General features: G+C 36.1%; 1 protein-coding gene across 8 annotated transcripts in view; it reads left to right on the top strand.

Moving 5' to 3' along the window:
- LOC5569573 (potassium voltage-gated channel subfamily H member 8) overlaps positions 1 to 22483 on the top strand; it is a 187111-nt gene that overhangs the window by 23728 nt on the left and 140900 nt on the right. For 4 of the 8 annotated variants that reach the window (XM_021844060.1, XM_021844061.1, XM_021844062.1 and 1 more), the window contains one exon: positions 16197 to 16310. In XM_021844060.1, coding sequence (XP_021699752.1) covers positions 16235 to 16310 — 76 coding nt within the window. In that variant the 5' untranslated portion in view covers positions 16197 to 16234. Of the gene's footprint in view, positions 1 to 9993; positions 10191 to 15677; positions 15736 to 15863; positions 16094 to 16196; positions 16311 to 22483 lie in introns of those variants that run through there. The other 4 variants (XM_021844056.1, XM_021844058.1, XM_021844059.1 and 1 more) reach the window with 3 other exon arrangements.

Consider the following 22483-nt stretch of genomic DNA (forward strand, 5'->3'; position numbering starts at 1 on the left):
AAAGTTTTTTAGTGAAATCGAAAGGAAATTTTCTCAGCAATCTATTAAAAATATAAAAAGAAAAACATTTCTCGGAAAATTTTTCACCATGGAGAAAATTGTTGGAAAAATAGCAAAAAAACTATCGTCTGTATCATGAAAAATTTTCAAAAAAATATTTTTTGTTTCATCAATCTATACTCTAACTTTCGTCCATAGACGTCAAAGTGGTATCTTTTAACGTTTAGGCGACAGAACTGAAAAACCGATGACCACCCGCGCGCTTCCCATAGGAAAATGTGTTCTATTGTGGGCCTCATAACCGTGCGCTAACTGCGGCAGTAATTTACACGCATTGTAAGTGTAACGAAGTAAACCATCCTTTCCTTTCCAGTCAGAAGAAGATTTTCGTCAATCGGAGCACTCTCCTTTGGTCAGTTGGGTGTTTTGTATGTCCTTTATTCGTAACCTTTACTATTGAGACCAACAGTCTTTAATTGAAAACGATCCTAACATTTAATAATATAGATAATAGGAACTGACCCTCAGCAAGCATGGGAAAACTCACTCACTCACTCGAACGCCACCGATGAAAAATAGCAAAAAATCTGCTGCTATTGAACATTCAGTGATAGCTGAACGGTCCTAGTCGGAGTGTAGCATGAAAGCGTCGAAACCGATTGTGTAAAAGCGACAATCGGAAGGAACGCGAAGAGTAGTGAATATCAATACACTTGTATTTGCGCGGCACGAGTTAATGCACTTAGCATCCATTCGCCGAATGCATTGAACTGACTGAGAGGATTCCTACTCATTGAATCATTCCGTGGTGTGGACTGCCAGTCAGCGAACGCTCATCAGCACTCAAACCCGAATGCCATTCGAACGGAATCAGAATGTAAACAATCATTCCTGGACAAACATTTCAAAAGGGCACATCGACATTGGTAAACATTGGCTTCGCAAGCCGCTGTTGAACCCAATTCAACTCGATCACGCTCACTAATACCACTATCAGGAAGAGCTAACACCAATCTTTCTGATAGTGGGGTTAGTTTGCGTGGGCGGACTAAAAAGGGCTCAACAGCAACGTTTCTGAAAAAAAGCTCAAGACCTCTTGGGCCCTTTTCAAATGTTTGTCCTTTGTCCAAATTTTGGTATTGCATTCGACTGATCAGATGCCGTTTTTTGTTTCGCTTAGTGCTCGCCGAAGAAGCATAATGGGCACTGGAAATTGGAACGTTCGGCTTGGTTAAAAAAATGGCTTTCTCGCTCCCGACTGTACGTGGAAGCGAGTGAGGGAAACACAATAACTGAGTGAGTGTTTCCCATGCTTGACCCTCAGTATCATATAGTTGCCAAGCAAAAAGGATATTCATGCATACAAAAAGTGCTGTTTGTAATTTTCTTGCTTTTTTCAAATTTTGTTCAATTTATCAAATGATTAGATAATTAACTAAAAACGCGCGAATAAATTTTCAATTTTGTGTTCTATACAAAGTGATATATTTGATATAAATTCTGATTGTTCCTTGGAAGAATATAGTAAAGTATTTGCATGTATATAATATCAATCAACTGTTTTACATTCAGGGACGCTATCTATTGTTCCATATTCCACTGCCAGTCAGCGTGCAGCCTCTACAGTTGGCGCCAACCCAACAGCGCGCCAAGCTGTATTGAGAAGCGTACGCGCGTAATGAATAATTATTGTATATTTTGTCTGGCCGTATCGTGCGCCTATATAAGGCGCACCCATTGAATTGGTAAGAATGTAGTTTCTTTCGTTTCTCCACCGAGTAGGCATGCTGCCTCTCAGTGGTAATAAATCTGTTAAAGTGAAGCCGTTCGCTTGATTTGCCGTCCGTTGTATCGTAAAAGACACAACGTAGGAAAGACGTCCTGGCCGAAACAACATATTAACAATATATTCATAAGTTTCCAAAGAAAGTGGATCTTGAGATTTGATCCTTCAAACGTTACCATAATGATTGATTGTAACAAGAACTTCCCGTGCGGCTTTCATAGAGGCTGTTAGCTTTAATACTAAATAATGTTGCTGATGAAGGGCACACAAAACACCCAACTGACCAATGGAGAGTGGTCCGATTGACGAAAAGCTTCTTCTGACTGGAAAGGAAAGGCTGGTTTACTGTGTTAGGTACACTTACAATGCGTGTAAATTACTGCCGCCGTTAGCGCATGGTTATGAGGCCCACAATAGAACACATTTTCCTATGGGAAGCATGCGGGTGGTCATCGGTTTTTCAGTTCTGTCGCCTAAACGGTAAAAGATACCACTTTGGCGTCTATGGACGAAAGAGTATAAATTGATGAAACAAAAAATATTTTTTTGAAAATTTTTCATGATACAGACGATAGTTTTTTCGCTATTTTTCCGACAATTTTCTCCATGGTGAAAAATTTTCCGAGAAATGTTTTTCTTTTTATATTTTTAATAGATTGCTGAGAAAATTTCCTTTCGATTTCACTAAAAAACTTTTGTTCTACGATGCATAGTTCAAGAGATATGAATTTTCAAAGTTTGAGGTATATAGAGAAATCGTGAAAATTCATCTAGAGTTTTCCGGGAAAATAGGCCACTATAATTTTTTTGAATTTCACTTTTGGTCATGTATCCACGAGTTCTACCTCTGGTGAAAATTTCATGCTAATCGGAGAACCTCCGGCCCAAACCTGTCCGATAATAAAAAAAAATGCCCTGAAGATTTTTGGACGCGGAAACATTTATTGAAGCACTTTACATGAAAAAAATTCACAAGAATTAATTACATCAATCACTTAGGTCAAAACGATCAAACCATTCTTGGTATGTTTTGGCTATAACATTTAGAACATACTCATAACATTTAGAACATATTTATAAAAAAAATTAAACAAACTAAACCTCTGAAAGCCATAATTGTTTCTATTAATTTCAAAATAAAAACAAATGAAAAAAGAGCAGTATAGTTTTAGATCGAGCTGAAGTTTTGCACTTTGAATAGTGACAGGAAAGATAGAGAATTTTAAATTTTATTCTTCTAAGGATATTATCCCAGGCAATTAGCATATCTTGTGGCTTAACGAAGTAAAATAACCAAATCTATCCTTAATATTAACGTTCAAATAACAAAGTTGAACAAATATGGCATTTTTAAAAAGATTAAGAATCGGTTGAGTATACATGAAGTTATGGACAAAAAAAAATAGTTTTTTTTTTGTTGAACAGGGTAAACAGTTGAAAACAAACCTTCTTTTTGACCATTACTACACACTGAAATCACAATGTCGACCTCGGCTGTGCAGATTTAGGTTAAAGAATAAAAATTAGCTAAGCTTAACTAAGTGAAATATCATTTTATGGACTTGAAAAAATCCCGGGATTGAATCAAATTATTTGAAAACTTGCAAAATGATGGTCAAAAAGTCATCAAAGTGTAATACAGTGCCTTCCCGATTTTGACAACACTCGCTTTTGTCTACCCCCGTTTTTGGCAACATTTTCTTCCTGATTTTGGCAACTAATTGAAACATATTTTCAATCGATAATTTGATACTGAAACCTAACATTTTGAGTTGAAATAAAGTGAAAATGGTTGTGATCATTGCGAGCTAAGAAAGGTAATATTGAACGTACTTCTAAGTAGAACTCGCATAATTTGAAGTTATTGTTTAACGTATAGGAAAAGTCTCATAAAGCTGGTAAGCTGTATAAATTTTGGTTACATTGATACATAACTACAAGGTTATCTACGGTAAAAGCAAGTGCAATAAAAGCATCAAATGTTGATATGAGCATGAGCATGAGCATGAGCATGATTGACTGCCCGCAGTTGCTACTCCGTTATTGCAAGAACAGCTGTACTTACACAGGGAACCAACAGACATTACTCGGGATCAGTAGCATCTTCAATGTGTAAGTACTGGTGCTTTCATTATTATAACAAACAATACCGGCGCCGGCTGCGTCCGAATGCAGGTTAATTTGAGGATGGGAGGGAAATGTTGACGTGTAACTTGCTTTATAGAAGCCGAGGAGTCCTCTGCACTTCCACAAGAAAACACTGGGATTTTGGATATGGGAAAGATTCGTTTTGGTAAACGATAAAGATATAATTTGAAATGGATACGAAAGCATTTACATGGTGATCGATACCGATAGTGCGATTACTACGCAAACCAACCACAATTGATCCGGATTCCGTCGCTCGCCCACAAAGGAGCAAGCAACAGATTCAACGGACCAAACACTACTCAAAAGCATCAAATGTTGATATGATCAGCTTTACTGTGTTGATCACAAATATTTTGTTGTTATTGTGCTTGATTTTTTTTAACATATCAATCGGATTGTGTGAGGTGATCTGAAGAGCCTGAAAATGTTTTCAAATTATCTAGTGATCATTAATTAGTTCATCCGTAAAAGATTTTTTTGAATAATTGGTAAGTAATTTCTCTAAGGTATGTCTATAAGCATTTCAGTAACAATTGTTGAGGAAAACATTGAAAAACTTTGATCATAGTTCTAGATGACAATTTAGGAAAAATGTTAAGAACTAGTTTTGACGTTGTCATTAATAAATGTTTAATATGTAATTCTAATAAATGTTTAATATGTAATTCTAAGAGCGGGTAAAAGAAGAGGCCATGTTCAAAATTTTCAAAACATTTTTAAAATGCGTGTGGTTTCCTCCTTCCTGTCGCATCCATCCAATGCAGACATTATGAAATTATCTCTAGCAATCTAGACCAGACTGACGCTTCTTCATTAGTCGAAAGTCACATCCTTGTGACAGTTAGATAGTGGTGAAGGAGAATATTTAAATGCCTACTTTAGTCATTTGCAAGCACCTCTACAATTAAAAATCTAATTAAAAAACATTTACTGTTTTCAAAAATAATATTAAAATATCACACTATTCTGCAAGAATATTGAGTGTACTTATTTAATGATACAATATAAAAATTAAATATTGTATCATTAAATTCATTCTTCTGATTCAGCAAATCTAAGCTAATTTGTCTCAGCTCACGTTGCTTCAATGCTTCCACTACATATTTCGTCTAAAACATGATTTTTTTTAAAGAAATTCCTTCGAATCCTCTAAATATTCATTTTGTAACTCTCAGAAAAATATTTCCTGAATCTCAGTAAACGAACCTAATGCTTGATGAGTTCTCGCCATTAGCCCTATTTCTGGGTACATGGCGGTGCCAGTGTCAATAAAAACATTGAAAAACTGCCATGATCCGAAAAAGGCGTGTAGTTTTGAACGGGCTAAGGCCTACAATAAATATTTGATAGATAATTTCTATCTTCTCTTTTTCTATCCATTCCTAGCATAGTAATTTATAAGAACTTCCACTTTTTTCGCCTTTGAACCTTGTTCACTATTCAGATGTGTGGTAACTGAAATTTCACTCTAAATTCAGGAAATCCCAAAAATAAATCTCAAACGAACCTGTATTCAAAATCTGATATTTTCAATATGGTTTAGCTTTAAAACTGCACACTTGCACTTTAGAACAGATGCAAATGGCTACTGAAAGTAGGCTCGTACTGTATACAATATGTGTGCTTTCATATGATATATGATCAGTACATGATGTCTCTGCTATTGAGTCAAAAGCTGAGCTGAAGAAGGCTCCCAGACATTTTTCGCACTATTTGTAGTAGTTGCCATGCATTTTCAAATACTTTTAGAGATAAGATTGCTAAAACCATGAACAATTCAAAATTCACGAATTTGGCAACATAAAAATCACGCCTTGTTGCCAAAATCGGTAAGGTACTGTATTTTGAATCATTTATGATCATACACGTTTAAATTTGTGTGGAAGATTTTAACAAATAATATTTTTTCTCAATTTGTGTATTGGAATTCAAATTTATTTATAACATTTTTCCATAGAATTGCCCCATTAATGAAATATTGAGTGAAATGTTGTAATACGCTTTTTCGAGAACTGTTTTATTTTCCATTTTTTGGTTTACTGAAATTGTTTGGAAAAATAAACGAAGTTTTGTATGAAATATAAACTCGATTGTACACAATTTTTAAAGGTAGTTTTGGTTTGAATTTAGATGTTTGAGAATATTTTACTATTCTTGTCGTTTGTTTGATTCTCCGGTGGCCTAACAGCAATCATTCTTACTGTCCTGCTTACATTCTTTCTTACACACACCCATGGTATGGTAGAACCAACATCAGCAGTTTTTTCACTGAAAAATAAAACTCGAGTCACGATTTTATTCTATCTTGTTTACCATGTGTTTGAATAACTGTTCTATTTTTGGAGGACGGTCAACTTCCCATAGCTCATTTCTGCGGCTGCTTTGTAGTCATTTGTCTCCAAAAAGTTCAAAATTACAGAGTGATGTTTTATGAAGTTTGCAAGATCTTTATACGGCTTTTTGATAGACAATTTCGACATATGAATCTAAGTGGTTCACCATTTTAGTTCTGGGGCATTTTTAACATTACAGAATGTAGGTACTGTCAAACGGGGCTTCTTTTGACATTTTTTCCACATTCTTCAACTTTGAGGATTTGTTACTCTTAGAATTATGGATAGATATTGATAATTCTTGCATATATTTAAGTTGTATATGTTCGTTACAAGTATGCAAAATATGAGGCAAATCCATCAAGAAATAACAAAAATGCTTGAATAGCGAAAAAAGTGTGTCCTTCAAGACAAAAAAAGGGGCTACTTTGGACATTTCTACAATTTGATAATGAAATGATTTTATCTTATAAATTTCAAACTGACTCTATGAATTATCGTCCATTGTGATGTTATTGAACGTATTTTCATTGATAAACTCAATTCAGAAAATGGCAAAATTCGAAAAAAAAATACACATGTATAACAAATTTCAGCGAAACACGCTATTCACTATTTTCAGTTTGCAGTATGAAACTTCCTCTTAAATTGAACTATCGGTTACGACTGCTTGATTTTTGAAGATTTAAAAACGATCACATTAATATCTGTAACTAAAAAGTTATTTTCATTAAAAACGCAATCTTTGAAGTAAAGTAGTAAAAGTTTGATTTTGTAATATGCTTTAAGCTTCTTAGCAGTTGGCTTAAGAGTAGTTTATCTTAGCAATTGAAGGATGCAATTATTTTGTACTGCAAATTCATGTAAAATATGACGGTAAATATTTTTTAGAGACTATTCTGTGAACTTGGTTCTGAAATATGTGTGTTTTATGTCTATTCACTTTTAGAAATATTCATTCTATTTTTTTTATGTTGTAAAATATTCAAACCAAAACATTATAATAAAATAAAGGTCGTAAAAGTAATACATTTGATCAATTATTTTAATAAAACAACAATTTTAAGCAAAACAAATCACAAGATTTTTATTAAAAATGACGATGCGATAGTTTTGTGATGCTTCCAATAACTTCCCACGGCATGGGGAAAATTCAAAAAATGTTACCTTGTGAATATTTATTCGGACTTTTTTGAAATGTTTTCTTGTTTATCCTGTTATTTCTGATGCTGTTCAAAAAAAAAAAAAAAAACATCATGCCTAGTGCTAGAGCACACATTGGTTAATAAAAGTGCTGAAGTCACAAAATTGCTAAGGTTGATATTTACGCTGCAAATAAATACAAAAGGTGACTGTCCAAAGTAACCCCCGGAATCAAAAGTAACCCCATCCGACGGCAACAGAAACATAAGCTATAATTTTCTTAACACACTCTCGTAAATGTATAATTCTAAAAAGCAATCAAAAAGTATTACATTTTATTCAAACCAATCACACCTAGTTCAAATTACAATATGCGAAATCGTTAAAACTAACTCCACATCAACATCATTTCACTATCCAATAGAGTATCTCAAGATTACAAAAAAAGCCTTTCTACTAATCATGAGGGGCCTTCTTAGCCGAGTGGTTAGTGTCCGCGGCTACAAAGCAAAGCTATGCTGAAGTGGTTGGGTTCAAATCCCGTTCGGTCCAGGATCTTTTTGTAAAGGAAACTTTCTTGACTTCCCTGGATCATCGCAGATGCTACACGATATACGAATGCGAAAATGACAACTTTGGCAAAGAAAGCTCTCAGTTAATAACTGTGAAAGTGCACATAAGAACACTAAGCTGAGAAGCAGGCTCTGTCCCAGTGAGGACGTTAATGCCAAGAAGAAGAAGAAGAAGAAGAAGAAGAAGAAGAAGAAGAAGAAGAAGAAGAAGAAGAAGAAGTGGAAGAAGAAGAATAAGAAAAATCATGTGATCATATTCCAGCTATCAGTTGACATTTCGTTTTCGCATCGTGTAGACGTGTTTTGTGCTTACCGATAAGTGAAAACAATTGCTATTGTTCTTAATATACCGTCGCGTGTCGGCGCGTTGCCGAATTCTGTCCTCCCGGTGGAGTGGGCCAAACCATCGTCAAGATGAATGACCACCGCAAGGATTCCCTCTACCTAGACTTCAGTGCCATGCCAACCCGCCCCAAGCTGGAAAAAGTTCACGAGCTCATCAGCAAAAAAATCAACCTAGACATGTCTAGGGTAAACTGTATCCAACCAAGCATGAGTAAAGCGCGAGTCATTATCGAGCTCAAATCGCAGGCTTATGTGGAGGAATTAGTAGCAGAACATAGCCTGAAGCATACCGTTGAGCTCAACGATAAACAGTATGCTATCCCGCTAGTACCATACGACAATGCTATTGAGGTTAAGGTAGCTGATATGCCGTCATATATCTCTACCGAGAGCATAGTTAAGCACCTAGCACCCTACGGTGAAGTTCTTTCCACACAAGATGAACTGTGGAAAGACTTTTGGCCTGGCCTACCCACTGGCGTAAGACTAGTACGAATGAGGATACAAAAACCGATTCCATCGTACATATCGATCGGAACATACACTGCCTTCATCGCTTACCGCAACCAGGTTCGCACCTGTCGTTATTGCGTCCGGCCTCTGCATATTGGTCGTACATGCAATGAGGTCCGCAAAGAGATGGGCCTCGACATCAATAGCCGGCTAACGGCTGCACAAGTGGTACAGGGAATGTTACCACCATCGTCAGCATCTACAACAAATCCGCCATCTTCAACGTCACCAAACACATCTATTGCTATGGAAACATCAAACGAAACCGAAGAGAATACCAGAGCTCACAACAATCTGGTAGCTGCAATTACTGATCGCATTATGGCGACGGCTGGGAAACCAACTAGCAGACCCTCTTCAGTGACGCGTCTGCCATCGGGAAACTCCCAGGTCGCTGGACCAAGCAAGAACAATGCGTGTGCTGATTCCCCGCCCCAGACCACGGATTTCGTCATCTCAGATGATGGCGAAGAAGCATCGGCAAGTATCATCGCCCCCAAAAGACATCGTTCTCCAAAATCTGTCACATCAACCGACGCCCCCTTCTTAGAAGTTAAACGCAAGAGCAGAAGTAGGACCAATAACACTTCCTCTTCACGGTAAGCTTTAGAATTGGTGTATGTCACGCCGAAGCTAGTCAAGATGCTACCACTCGTCTCAAGCAAATTCCACTTTCATTCTCTTCAACATCATTCATCTTCAAACCGTGCCGGACGTTATTATCAGCAAAATACAATAAAATACGTAGCTATGATATGGAGTACAATAATGCACGGCACTCACCCAACGTAAACATTCTTCACTCTAGCGAGGGCTACTCCTTTTCACAGGTAAGCCCTAGTATATGTACTGCCGAAGCCACAGATGCTGCCGTCGTTTTAAAGCAATTTGTATCTCTTTTCACAAAACTACACTGGCATTCGTTATCAACCCTGCACATCCTGCAAACTATTCAACAAACTCATCACAACGTTCCAATTGACGAGAAAACGCACAACCTTAGGAAGCAACCAGTATGTACCAGCACTTCTATCCATGCCATCGTGAATAACACCACCTACCGCATCGTGGGCTTTTCCCTTTATGAGGTAAGCCAAAGTATATGTCCTACCGAAGCAATTCCAGTTACTGCCGCACTAGAAAACCGAACACTTCTTGCAGACCCGAAAACTTTCCACACACTACGCACCTGGTGGGTTCACTTCACTCCGGCAGCTAAGATGCATACACTGACGAACTACACATTGATCTCGGACCACGGACCATCGCAAAAAACTGCTTCATTCACCGAGTTATTGAATCGCCACAGGATGATCGATGTCGACTCAGTTCATTCACGATTCACAGGTGAGCGAATAGGGAAACTAATTCTGCTTTCAAAACATCAACCAATATCCATCGTAACTGACGTCACACGAACAGCTGATCGTTTGACAAGCACTTCGCTTCATTGTGTCTGCTTTGTCCACGTCACATTGATGATCAGAGACATGGAACGCACACAAGGTTTATGTAAGGCTCCGCCAGGTACGACTCTGTAAATTTATTTCGATGGATTTGTTGAGCTATAAGATAGCTACAATTAATATCTCCAACATCTCAAACCAAACAAAAGTTGATGCACTGAAATCATTCATTCGTTCTTTAGAACTGGATATTATTTTTCTGCAAGAAGTGCAAAGCGAAGAGATACAAATGCCAGGGTACACAATGATATTCAATGTTGATGCTGCACAACGTGGTACTGCTGTGGCGGTTAGAGATCTGTACAACGTACATAATATAGAAAAGAGTTTAGACAATCGCATAATCTCATTAAGGATAGGATCAGTCACTTTCATCAACATCTATGCTCCCTCTGGTGCTTTGTTAAGGAACGCGAGAGAGGAATTTTTCAATTCATCAGTTGCACATTACCTTCATCATTCCACGAAATTTGTAGTGCTAGGTGGGGACTTTAATGCGGTAGTTAATCCTAAAGATGCGACAGGTAGCAGTAGTATTAGTCCGATGTGTAAACGGTTGATGAACGCAGCACAATTAGCAGATTCTTGGGAAGTACTGAATGGAAACAGGGTGGAATTTTCCTTCATTCGATCAAATACGGCATCACGACTTGATCGCATACTTATTTCAAACGTTATGAAGCCTCAACTGCGTACTGCCCACTTCTCAGTTACTGCGTTTTCGGATCATAAGGCTTTTGTAGTACGGATGGTTCTTCCTAACTTGGGTACTCCGGCTGGACGTGGAATTTGGCGCCTACAACCACACATTTTGGACGATATTGAAGTTTTGAACGAGCTATCTAGGAAATGGGCATACTGGGTGCGTTCTAGAAGAAACTTTCGTTCTTGGTTAGAATGGTGGGTTTTATTCACCAAACCGAAGTTAGTCTCATTTCTAAAATGGAAAACGTCGATCGTACACCGTGACTTCAGAGACGCAATGGAATTATATCGGAGTTTACTGAAAGAAGCCTACGATAACTATTTCGGTAATCCAGATCAACTAGCTACGATAAACCATATTAAAGCTCAAATGCTTAGTCATCAACGAAACTTTTCTACGCAATTCAGAAAAATCAACGAAACGTTTCTATCTGGCGAATCGACAACACTTTTTCACGTAGCTCAAATCCAAGGAAAGAGAACTAAAAGTACAATTACCATGCTCGAAACAGAAAACGGAAGCGAAATCCGTGATCAAGCTCAAATAAAGAACACGATCAAAACGTACTTTGAATCATTGTACTCTTTAGCAGAAAATGAAGAGTCTGAAGTTTTCTTGCCGACAAAAATTATTCCTGAAAACAATTACTCCAATGAACATCTTATGCATGCAGCAACACAAGATGAAGTTCTTGCTGCAATCAAAGGTAGCTCATCAAGAAAGTCTCCAGGCGTAGATGGGCTTCCAAAAGAATTCTTCTTGAAAGCTTGGCGCATCATAGCGCTTGAATTCACAAATGTGATCAACGACGCTTTGCATGGAAATGTGATGAAGCAATTCTTCGATGGAATCATAGTTCTAGTTAAGAAGAAAGGAAGAGACAAAAGCATAAAAGGTTATCGTCCAATATCCCTTCTGAACTACGATTATAAAGTCTTAGCAAGAGTGCTCAAACAAAGGATGAATAATTTGCTTTCATTCGTACTGACAGATCATCAGAAATGTTCAAATGGAAGGAGAACTATTTTCGAAGCAACATGCCGTATCTCTGATAAAATTGCTCAACTGAAACATTCTCGCCGAAATGCACTTCTGGTTTCTTTTGATCTCGATCATGCCTTTGATAGAGTGAATCATCAGTTCTTGAAAGAAACTATGCTTCGAATGAACTTCAATCCGCAGTTTGTAAATCTTCTCGCTACAATTTGGAGTCAATCGTTCTCTAAAATCCTGATCAATGGACATCTAACCCAGGAATTTAAAATTGATCGATCAGTGAGGCAAGGGGATCCGCTCTCAATGCACTTATTTGTACTATATTTGCAACCGTTACTAGATCGTATCGTACATCGTTTCCCGACTGCAGTAATCAATGCCTATGCAGATGATATTTCCATGTTTTTTGATAATGAAGAAATGCTTGTCGAAGTAGCTAACATCTTTCACGAATTCGGCCTAATCTCAGGTGCGGTCTTAAACAAGCAAAAAACTGTTGCGGTGATGATAGGCAACATCAACTTGACTATGGACACGGAATGGCTAACCATAGAAAACTTTGTCAACATTCTTGGAGTGCGCTATGGTGACAACATCAGACAAGCCCAAAAACTGAATTGGCAAGCAGTATTGAATGGGTTGCGAACACGGCTATGGTTGCATCACCCAAGAAAGCTAAACTTGATTCAGAAAATTATTTTGCTTAACACCTACATTAACTCCAAAGTATGGTACATGGCGTCTAATATTGCACTCACTAAAGGATTCATCAATAAAATTAGAGCAGAAATCGGGAAATTTGTCTGGCACGGTCAAACGCTTCAACGGATAGCTTTCTCCAATCTGATTCTTCCCAAAAATCGAGGAGGATTAAATCTCCACTGCCCGGAAACTAAATCAAAAGCCTTACTTCTTAATCGCATGATTATTTTGATGCACCAGCTTCCATTTTTGAGCAGTTTTCTGGATAACCCAAATGACCCGATTCCTCCCATGTTCAATCATATCATTCGATTAAGAGAAGAGTTGCCCAGACTACCGGATCAACTTAAGGACAACCCGTCCTCTCAAGGCATTTACCATCATTTGCTTGCACAGAAACCGGATCCAGGATTTGTCTCAGCAATTCAACGAAATTGGAAAGCAATTTTCAAAATTCTTCATTGCAACACGTTAAATTCCTCTCAGCGTGCAAACTGGTACACAATAATGAACAAAAAGATCAAACATAGAGAATTGCTCTTTCAACGAGGTGCTGTAGACGATGAAGTTTGTGAAATTTGTCCAGGAGAACCAGAATCTGTTGTGCATAAGCTTTTCCGGTGTCAACGAGTTAGGGATATTTGGCGATACCAGCGAAGTCTTATTTTGAGATGTGAACCTAGCTTGCGTAGGCTAGAACCTGAAGACTTCATATATCCTGTCCTGCATAACATTAGCCGCAACAGTAGAGAATATATCATCAAATCCCTAGGAAATTACTTTAGCTATGTAATAGAAACACCTGAAAATAATTTAGGCTTGGATAGTTTTATGTTTCACAACACTGTAAATAACATCTAAACGACAATATAAAATTTTACAAAAAAAAAAGCTATTAAAAAATCATGGCCAAAGCAGCTAGGGTATTCCATACCAGATAATTTTCAATTCTTACCACCTGAATAAGGTATGAAAGGGACCTTCATAAAATGTCTCAAATATTATTTCACGTATATTATACGAACACTAAACTAATGATTGGATCAAGTATTGCAATAAATGATATACAGCCAATGACAAAAGTTAGTAACCAAATGCTGTTTTTAAATACAAAAATTGGCTTAAATTTGTATGACTAAAACAATTAAAATATGCGATTATAGTAATGAAATCAGTGATTTTAACAAATGAGCAGATCATGTTTATAATAATACTATTACTTAAATGTATAAAAATCGCGATTCATTCTAAATTTTCCTGCAAAAATCCTTGCATTAATAATAGAAGCACTTTTTCTCTAATGGAGGTATGTTTTAGCATCGTTCTTTTAATGGCACAAACCGTTGATTTCTTATGGGTAAATAAATAAATAAATAAATAAATAAATAGCTTTATAATTGAAGTTTATGATTACTATTCGATTGCTTGTATCATTTTCGTATCGTGCATCATAGAAAAAATATCACATGATACCTTCACAATGCGAGTGTTTACCATGCCGCTAGGTGCGAGTTATTCATTGCTTCTCAAGTACTGTCAATTCGGTTGAAATTGGTCACCATGTTATTCGATTATATTTCTTGATAATAGAGCATCAATATCAAAGCAATCTAACGTAAATGAACGTTGTTTGTCTTGGTTTAGGGACAAAACGGTGAAACCCAAAATGATATTTTTCAGAAAATTTCTTTCTTGCTCACTTAGATTAAAATTATAAGTGTTGTTGTTTTCAACGCCGTTCGCATCGCAACCATTTTTCCCTAGCAACTCTAGTTATTTTGAATAACAGAAACCTTCGCTAGAAAAATCTTTGCTTTCGACGTTTTGTCTCTTCAACGTTTTGTCCCTTCGAAGTTTTGTCCTTTCGACGTTTTGGCATTCGACATTTTGTCTTTCGACGTTTTGTCACCCAACCGTTTGTCTTAACTATTATAGAGTTGTGTGCTCTGAAGATGTTTACGTTAAGGTATGTTTTTTTCTATGAAAATTATGTAAAAATCCAGAATCGTGGTCGATTTAGTATTCACAAACATCTATAAACTAGGATTTGGATAAAGTGCCAACCTGAAAGTTTGCAAGGATGCTTGAAATATATCTTCAAAACATATTTTATCATCGAAACTCTTACCAATTTGCCTATTTTGTTAAAATAATTGCATTTCTGTTACATGTCGGGAGATTCTTTTGGAAGTGGCCTATATAGGCGTTTTCCGTGGTATTCTTAAAATTCAGTTAATTATTTCCATAAATATTGCTTTATTAGGCATTTGGCAAGCAAATTCAGAATTAGTTATGTCGAGCAAGCTCAAATTAGTTATGTCGAGTTGTTTTCGAAATACATACAATAATCGTTTTGACAAGTGATCAATTTCAACCCGAAATGGGATCCTCACATTTTTTACTTTAACGATGATTTTTAGCACAAAAATCACATTTGTTTGGAAATTTTGGTGCATGAGCATGAGTCGTACTTGTTTTCCTGCATTAAGTTCTTTGGCATTAACAGCATTCTAGAAAACAGACGTGAAAACAGCAAAACATGATCAATTCCACCCGTAATTACGGTACCCGAGCCATTCGAAACTAAGCGAAGCCAAAGAGTAAAACAGCGAACGTTACCACAAGACGGAAGAAAGTTGTTTTTTACTTAATGTGCCAAATTACGACATCGATCCATGGTTTCGATGCAGGATGGTGTCGAAAAAATAAGTATCAATAAATCCCTACATTTTATCGATATTCCCTTCAGGAGCAACCAGACACACTGTTTGCACAACTAATACGTAGCGATTGAATGCGAATTACTAACGAGCAAGTATCGATGTGGTTCTCCCCAGGCTCAAAGTGTGAAGAACCGACCTGTTATCAGATATCGACGTGAAAGCACTAATCTTATCTGCCGTATATATGAAATGTTGACGGATATGATTACTCATCGAATCGGGTTGCTCCACGTCCACAACGAGGCCGTATCTACCCTTTTGCGAATATCTTGTTTACAAATTCAGCAGGGGTAGCTTCAGTGAGTGGATCAAATTGTGTTCGAATAATGCATTATAAAACGTTTTATTTTTAGATATAAACGATTTTTCTAGTTGTGTACATTAGCAATGTATTTATATTGAATTTCTTTCCCTCACTAAAAAATAGAAATTCACATTCGGCAACCTTCAAGCACGTTGACGCAAAGTGAACAATTTACACCCTGGAGCCTGGAGTAAATATATAACAACTGCTGACTCGACGCTTTAAGCGCTCTTCAAGTTCCTGTGAAATTGAATATTGTCACACCGGTTTGCTACAGAAAAGTCGCTACAACTGAGTAACCTCTTGAGAAATAATGACTGTGACGAAGAATCATCACAAAAAGACTCTCAAGCGTATGACCCTTGTTTAATTTTTTATATTCTGTTTACCCAAAAGCGCTTTCAATTAACGTGTGTGCTGTGAGTTTTATTCCCCTTTCTTTCTACTTTATTCCAGGCTCCCTACGAAGACCGATACATAAACCGCACCCGCCAATGCCTGCCAGGAAGGGGCTACTGGCGCCCCAAAATACGTTTCTGGATACAATCGCTACGCGCTTTGACGGAACACGTGAGTACTTTTGCCTAATACTATACCTCCCACAGCTGAGTTAGCATTTAATTTCTGAATTTAACTGACGCCAATGGGATGGTTCTCAGCAAGATACAAAGTTTATTATTTATTTTGTTGGACATAAAAACATAATTGAAGCGGTAATGTTGAGTCTGGAAAATATGTGGTGCGAACATTGAAAACATTTGTTTATGGTTTGGTAAATATGGCGATCGGTTGAATTTTACATTTTTTCCCCAGATTTTTTGAATTGATTAAGTTATGTGATGATCTTATAAAAAAAACCGATGTGGCTTACAATATAGCAAATATTATGTAAAAATTTTGGTGGGATTCGAACATTGGTTCAGCATGCGGGATCCGTGACCATGACCATGACCATGACCATTCATCATTTTTACGTTTCAGAGGGAATACCGTTAAAAATTGATGTAATAGAATGTAATCACTTAATAGTTGATGTATAGGGGGAGATTCTCCAGTACTGGACAGCATCCAATACCGGACACCGTCGAAAAATTGAGAAATCATAGTCTAATCAAGATGGTGGAGTAGAAGAAAAGGAAGCTGTTATGGAGAGTAATGTTTGAGTAGAACAGAATATGTATCCTTGAAATATGCACGTTATTGTAAAAAAATAAACAGAGATGTTTGAAAACGTATCACCTAAAATTTTATTTAATGAATAATGATTTTGAATATGGAACCATAATTTTGGTCTTGTAAGCCAAAACCATCATAAATAAAAAAGTTTAAAAGTAATTATTGTACCATATTTGAACTAAGGACTGTGACAAACTTAATTTGTAAAATTTCAATAATGGTAATTTTGAAACCAACATCTATACATTTCAGGTGTGTTTCATTAAACAAATAATATTCTCAAAAATATGCCCAGCAGGTAAATAAAGCTCCTTTTAGCTTCATTTATCTGTGACAATAGGTCAAAAAAGAGGTGAAACCATATTTCGCCAAATTGACAAAAAATTCAAGCATGTGTTTAGAAAAAAATGGAACAATTTTAAAATTTTGTTGTTGATTTTTATCTAAACTGATAACTTGATTTTTTTTTAAATTTCTTTATTAGTATCATTCCAAACATCACATTCATTATTTCTTATATCTAGGTGTTCTGTGTTATTAGACAACACTTTCATCCTAATTTGGAAAAAAAATCTAAGATTTTATTAACATTTTGTTAACAACATATTACATTTCATTTGCGGTAGCAGTTCAGATTTTTTACAGGTGAGTTGATTTCACCTACTTATAAGAGAAAAAAATCGTTTTGAATATACTTAACCTAACTTAACCTAAACATATAATGCATTAATCGTTGCGATAGAAGATTGTAACTATTTTCCCTGAAATTACTAATTATTTTATTTGACATTTGTTCCAATGTTTCAACATTGGATATTCTATGTATCTATTGGTACTATACCAGGGAGGAAGCTTCAGAATCATTCTCAAAATTTTATTTTGAATTATCTGCAGAGCTTTCTTCCTGGTATTACAACAGCTAGTCTATATTGGTACAGCATACAACATGGCTGGCCTGAAAATTTGTTTGAATATCAAAAGATTGTTCTTAAGACAAAGTTTTGATTCTCTGTTAATAAGGGGATAGAGACATATTACATATTTATTACATTTGGCTTGAATGCCCTCAATGTGATTTTTGAAAGTTAAATTCTTATCTAGCATGATCACTAGATACTTAACTTCATCTGACCAATTTATTGGAACCCCTCTCATCGTGACAACATGTCTACTTGAAGGTTTCAAATAAAGAGCTTTTGGTTTATGTGGGAATATTATTAGTTGAGTTTTGGAAGCATTAGGATAAATCTTCCATTTTTGTAAGTATGAAGAAAAAATATCCAAACTTTTTTGCAATCAACTACAGATGACACGCAGGGTTCGTCCTTTGGCGGAGAGGCCTGTGTCATCCGCAAACAAGGATTTTTGACATCCCTGAGGTAACTCAGGTAAGTCAGATGTGAAAATATTGTATAATATTGGTCCCAAAATGCTGCCTTGAGGACCACCAGCTCTTACAGGAAGTCTTTCAGATCTGGAGTTCTGATAATTAACCTGAAGTGTACGATTTGACAGATAACTTTGAATTATTCTAACAATGTATGTTGGAAAATTAAAGTTTTTTAATTTTACAATCAAACCTTCATGCCAAACACTGTCGAATGCTTTTTCTATGTCTAGAAGAGCAAGACCAGTAGAATAGCCTTCAGATTTGTTGGAACGGATCAAATTTGTTACACGTAAAAGTTGATGAGTGGTCGAATGTCCATGGCGGAATCCGAACTGTTCATTGGCAAAAATTGAATTTTCGTTGATGTGGGCCATCATTCTGTTCAAAATAACCTTTTCAAAAAGTTTACTGATGAAGGAAAGCAAACTTATTGGACGATAGCTATAAGCTTCTGTAGGATTTTTGTCTGGTTTTACAATTGGAACAACCTTAGCATTTTTCCATTTGTCAGGAAAATATGCTAATTGGAAACATTTGTTGAATATATCAACTTAAAATGATAAGCTACTTTCTGGAAGTTTCTTGATGAGGATGTAGAAAATTCCATCATCGCCAGGAGCTTTCATTATTTTGATTTTTTTAAATAATAGTTCTCACTTCTTCCAAATCAGTCTCACAGGCATTTTCGAAAACGTTCTCTTAATTGAGAATATTTTCGAAGTCCTGAGTAACTTGATTTTCAATTGGACTAGTAAGTCCTAAATTAAAATTTTGCGCACTTTCGAACTGCGTAGCAAGTTTTTGAGCTTTTTCGCAATTAGTTAGTAATAATTTATTTTCCTCTTTCAATGCCGGTATTGGCTTCTGAGGTTTTTTCAAGATTTTAGATAATTTCGAAGAGGGCTTAGAGCCAGGGTCCAATTGAGAAATCTTATTTTCAAAATTTTTGTTTCTTAATTGTGCAAAACGTTTCTTGATTTCTTTCTGCAAATCTTGCCATATAATTTTCATAGCAGGATCGCGAGTGCGTTGAAATTGCCTTCTCCTCACGTTTTTAAGACGGATCAAGAGTTTTAGATCATCGTCTATAATAACGGATTCAAATTTTACTTCACATTTTGGAATTGCAATGCTCCTGGCTTCAACAATGGAATTTGTTTCAAGAGCATTGTCAATATTAATTTTTGTTTGTAAAGAAATGTCAACCTCAAGATTAGAGTCAATATACATTTCATATATATTCCAGTCGGCTCGTGAATAATTGAAAGTGGAGCTGATAGGATTGAGAATCGCTTCATGGGATATTTGAAATGTAACAGGGACATGATCAGAATCAAAATCATCATGAGTAACTAATTAGCTACAAAGATGACTAAAGTCAGTTAAGACCAAGTCAATCGTTGATGGATTTCTAGAAGAGAAAAAACATGTATGGTTGTCAGGGCATTGAATTGAGAAATATCCTGAAGAGCACTCATCAAATAAAATTCTGCCGTTGGAATTACTTTGAGAATTCTTCCATGACCGATGTTTGGCATTAAAGTCACCAGTGAAAAAACCATTGAATTATTGCGAATCAATTTTCGCAAGTCAGTTTGGAGCAAATTAACTTGCTGTCCAAAGCATTGAAAAGGCAAATAGGCAGCTATGAAGTATATTTACCAAGCTGTGTTTCAACTGAAACATCTAAAGTTTCAAAAACTTTAGCTTCAAATGACGAAAACAGTTGATGTTGTATACGCCTATGAATGATGATTGCAACTCCCCCACATGCCCCATCAAGTCGATCATTAGTACTGTAGTACTGTTTTAGTAGCACTGAAAAGTACCGTTTTTGTAGCACTGAAAAGTACTGTTTTATTGCTTTAGGTAGTTTTTAAGAAAACTTCCAAGAGCAGATAGAATTCGTGTAGGGGAAGTGATGGAAAAATGAACACCGTGCCTTTCACCGAGAAAAAACAAATTTGGTTGATTTTTTTTTACGTATGGACGATTTAGAGCATTAATCGGAGTGTTCGGTTTGATACGGAAGTCAATTGAAGTAAAAATGTCAATGAAAACTAAGATTAAAAAAAAAAAACGTTTGAAAATTAGAACTGACGTAACATTTAGCTCGGGAGTCTTGTGGTTTTCAAGTGAGGTCAATATCGTTATGGTATGATGTTAAATCTGATACCTTCAGATATCTTTTTGAATGGGTTACAATAACTAATGGATTCGGGAATGCAACGAAAATTTTCAAAATATTTGTTTTACTCACGTTTTTTAGGGGCCCAGATAGCTGTAGCGGTAAACGCGCAGGAAATTTTCTCGACTTCCCAGGGCATAGAGTATCTTTGTACCTGCCACACGATATACGCATGCAAAAATGGTCATTGGCACAGTAAGCTCTCAGTTAATAACTGTGGAAGTGCTCATAAGAATACTAAGCTGAGAAGCAGGCTCTGTTCCAGTGGGGACGTAATGCCAGAAAGAAGAAGAAGAAGAAGACGTTTTTGCATGATTTTCATTCAACAGCTGTTCATTTTACCAACATAGTGCAGGTAAAATGAACATATGAATCTTTTTTTGCTAGCGATAAAAATATGTGTAAATTTTAATATTTCAGTACGAATTCGTATCTCTGCTATAGACAACATCCTTATTTTTTATGTTGTGCGATAAAAATATACAATTTCCTCGTTTTTCTATCAGAAACAGGATGATATCCTTAAGGTGTTCATTTTACCACCCCTTCCCCTACGCACAGCACGAAGGTACGATGCGCACTGATAACTTGAAATGATTTTAATTAACAGGAAGCGTTACAGATGTAATCTTTTCTAGCTCTAGCAGGCGTGGAGAAAAAGGTTCCTTTTGCTAATCTTTTAGAGTTCTCTATAAAATATGTACTAAAACCCATACTGAACAACAAGAAAATACCAAAACCTGAAACACGAAAATGGAAGAGAGACTAAAAGTAACATATAACATTACTTATTCAAAGTTACACCAAAAGTTTGTTATTTATGGACAGATATCGGGACTTTTTTTGTTGAAATAACTTTGATTTTTTTAAATGTTATTAAATACAACCCGTGCTCATAACATGGATAACACTATTATTCAACAGTTTTAGCACTTTGCTTGGATTACTTAAATAGAAATTATCGTCAAACTAGTGAAAGTTGGGACCATTTTAAGTTATTGTTGTTGCAAATTGAATTTTACCAGCCATAAAATCATGTTGAGAATGGTATGGCAGGGTTTTTACGACGTTTAGTCAAAAATATAACAGTAAGTGCAAATAACTTTCGCTCATGGTACAAGCATAAACTCGTACTCGTAGATACAGTACTTTGAATTTTCCATGTTTAGTTCGTCACATTTCACTACACTACAATTTTGGTATAGTAGGTAGGTGTTAAACTTCCACTCGGCTGGTTAGCCGTAAACCACGATTCAAATTAAAAACAAGTATTTATCGAGCAACACCCACACAATAGAAACCTCAGCCAGCGCAGTTGCTGGCTAGTGTAGTGTGCTATTCCTATACATAAAAAACAATGCACATTGGTCCCAAAGCCATATCTAGGAAGACAAAAATGATTGCGCCTTAACCGTCAATTTTAGATATATGGTGTCTTCGGCAAAGTTTCTCCATATTTTTCAGACATTTTTTTCAGAGATGTGAAATTAGGGTGGCCCACATGGTTTACGAGATCAGCACATAAACTTTTTTGCTGACGCATTTAGGACTACACAATGTTTTACAATGTGTTAGAACAACCGATTTGGAGCAACTTTGCCGAAGAACCCAAATTTCTATCTCTTATGGCTCGCGAGTTATGATTTTTTTTAACAAAAAAGTTAGGGTGGTACTGAAAAATCAGTTTTTTCTTGATAACTTTTTATAAGATAATTTCTCGCAAAAACTTTGTTCGAAGCACTTTTAGAACTTTTAATTGCGCAACTTTTTGCCGAAGAAACTACTGTTCTATCTCTTATGGTTACAGAGTTATCAGAAATTTTCTTCGAAAAAATGGTTGTTTTCAAATGCCGATATCTCCGAAAGGCGCAAACGGATTTTCAATCTTTTGTCGGCATTAGAAAGATCATTTCTTTCTCTGTTTATGGTGAAAAAACTGTGAGGACGTTTTTTGTTTGAAAAGATTGAAAAAATTTGAAAATAATATGT

Source organism: Aedes aegypti, chromosome 2 (assembly GCF_002204515.2).
Source record: "Aedes aegypti strain LVP_AGWG chromosome 2, AaegL5.0 Primary Assembly, whole genome shotgun sequence".
Taxonomy (NCBI): domain Eukaryota; kingdom Metazoa; phylum Arthropoda; class Insecta; order Diptera; family Culicidae; genus Aedes; species Aedes aegypti.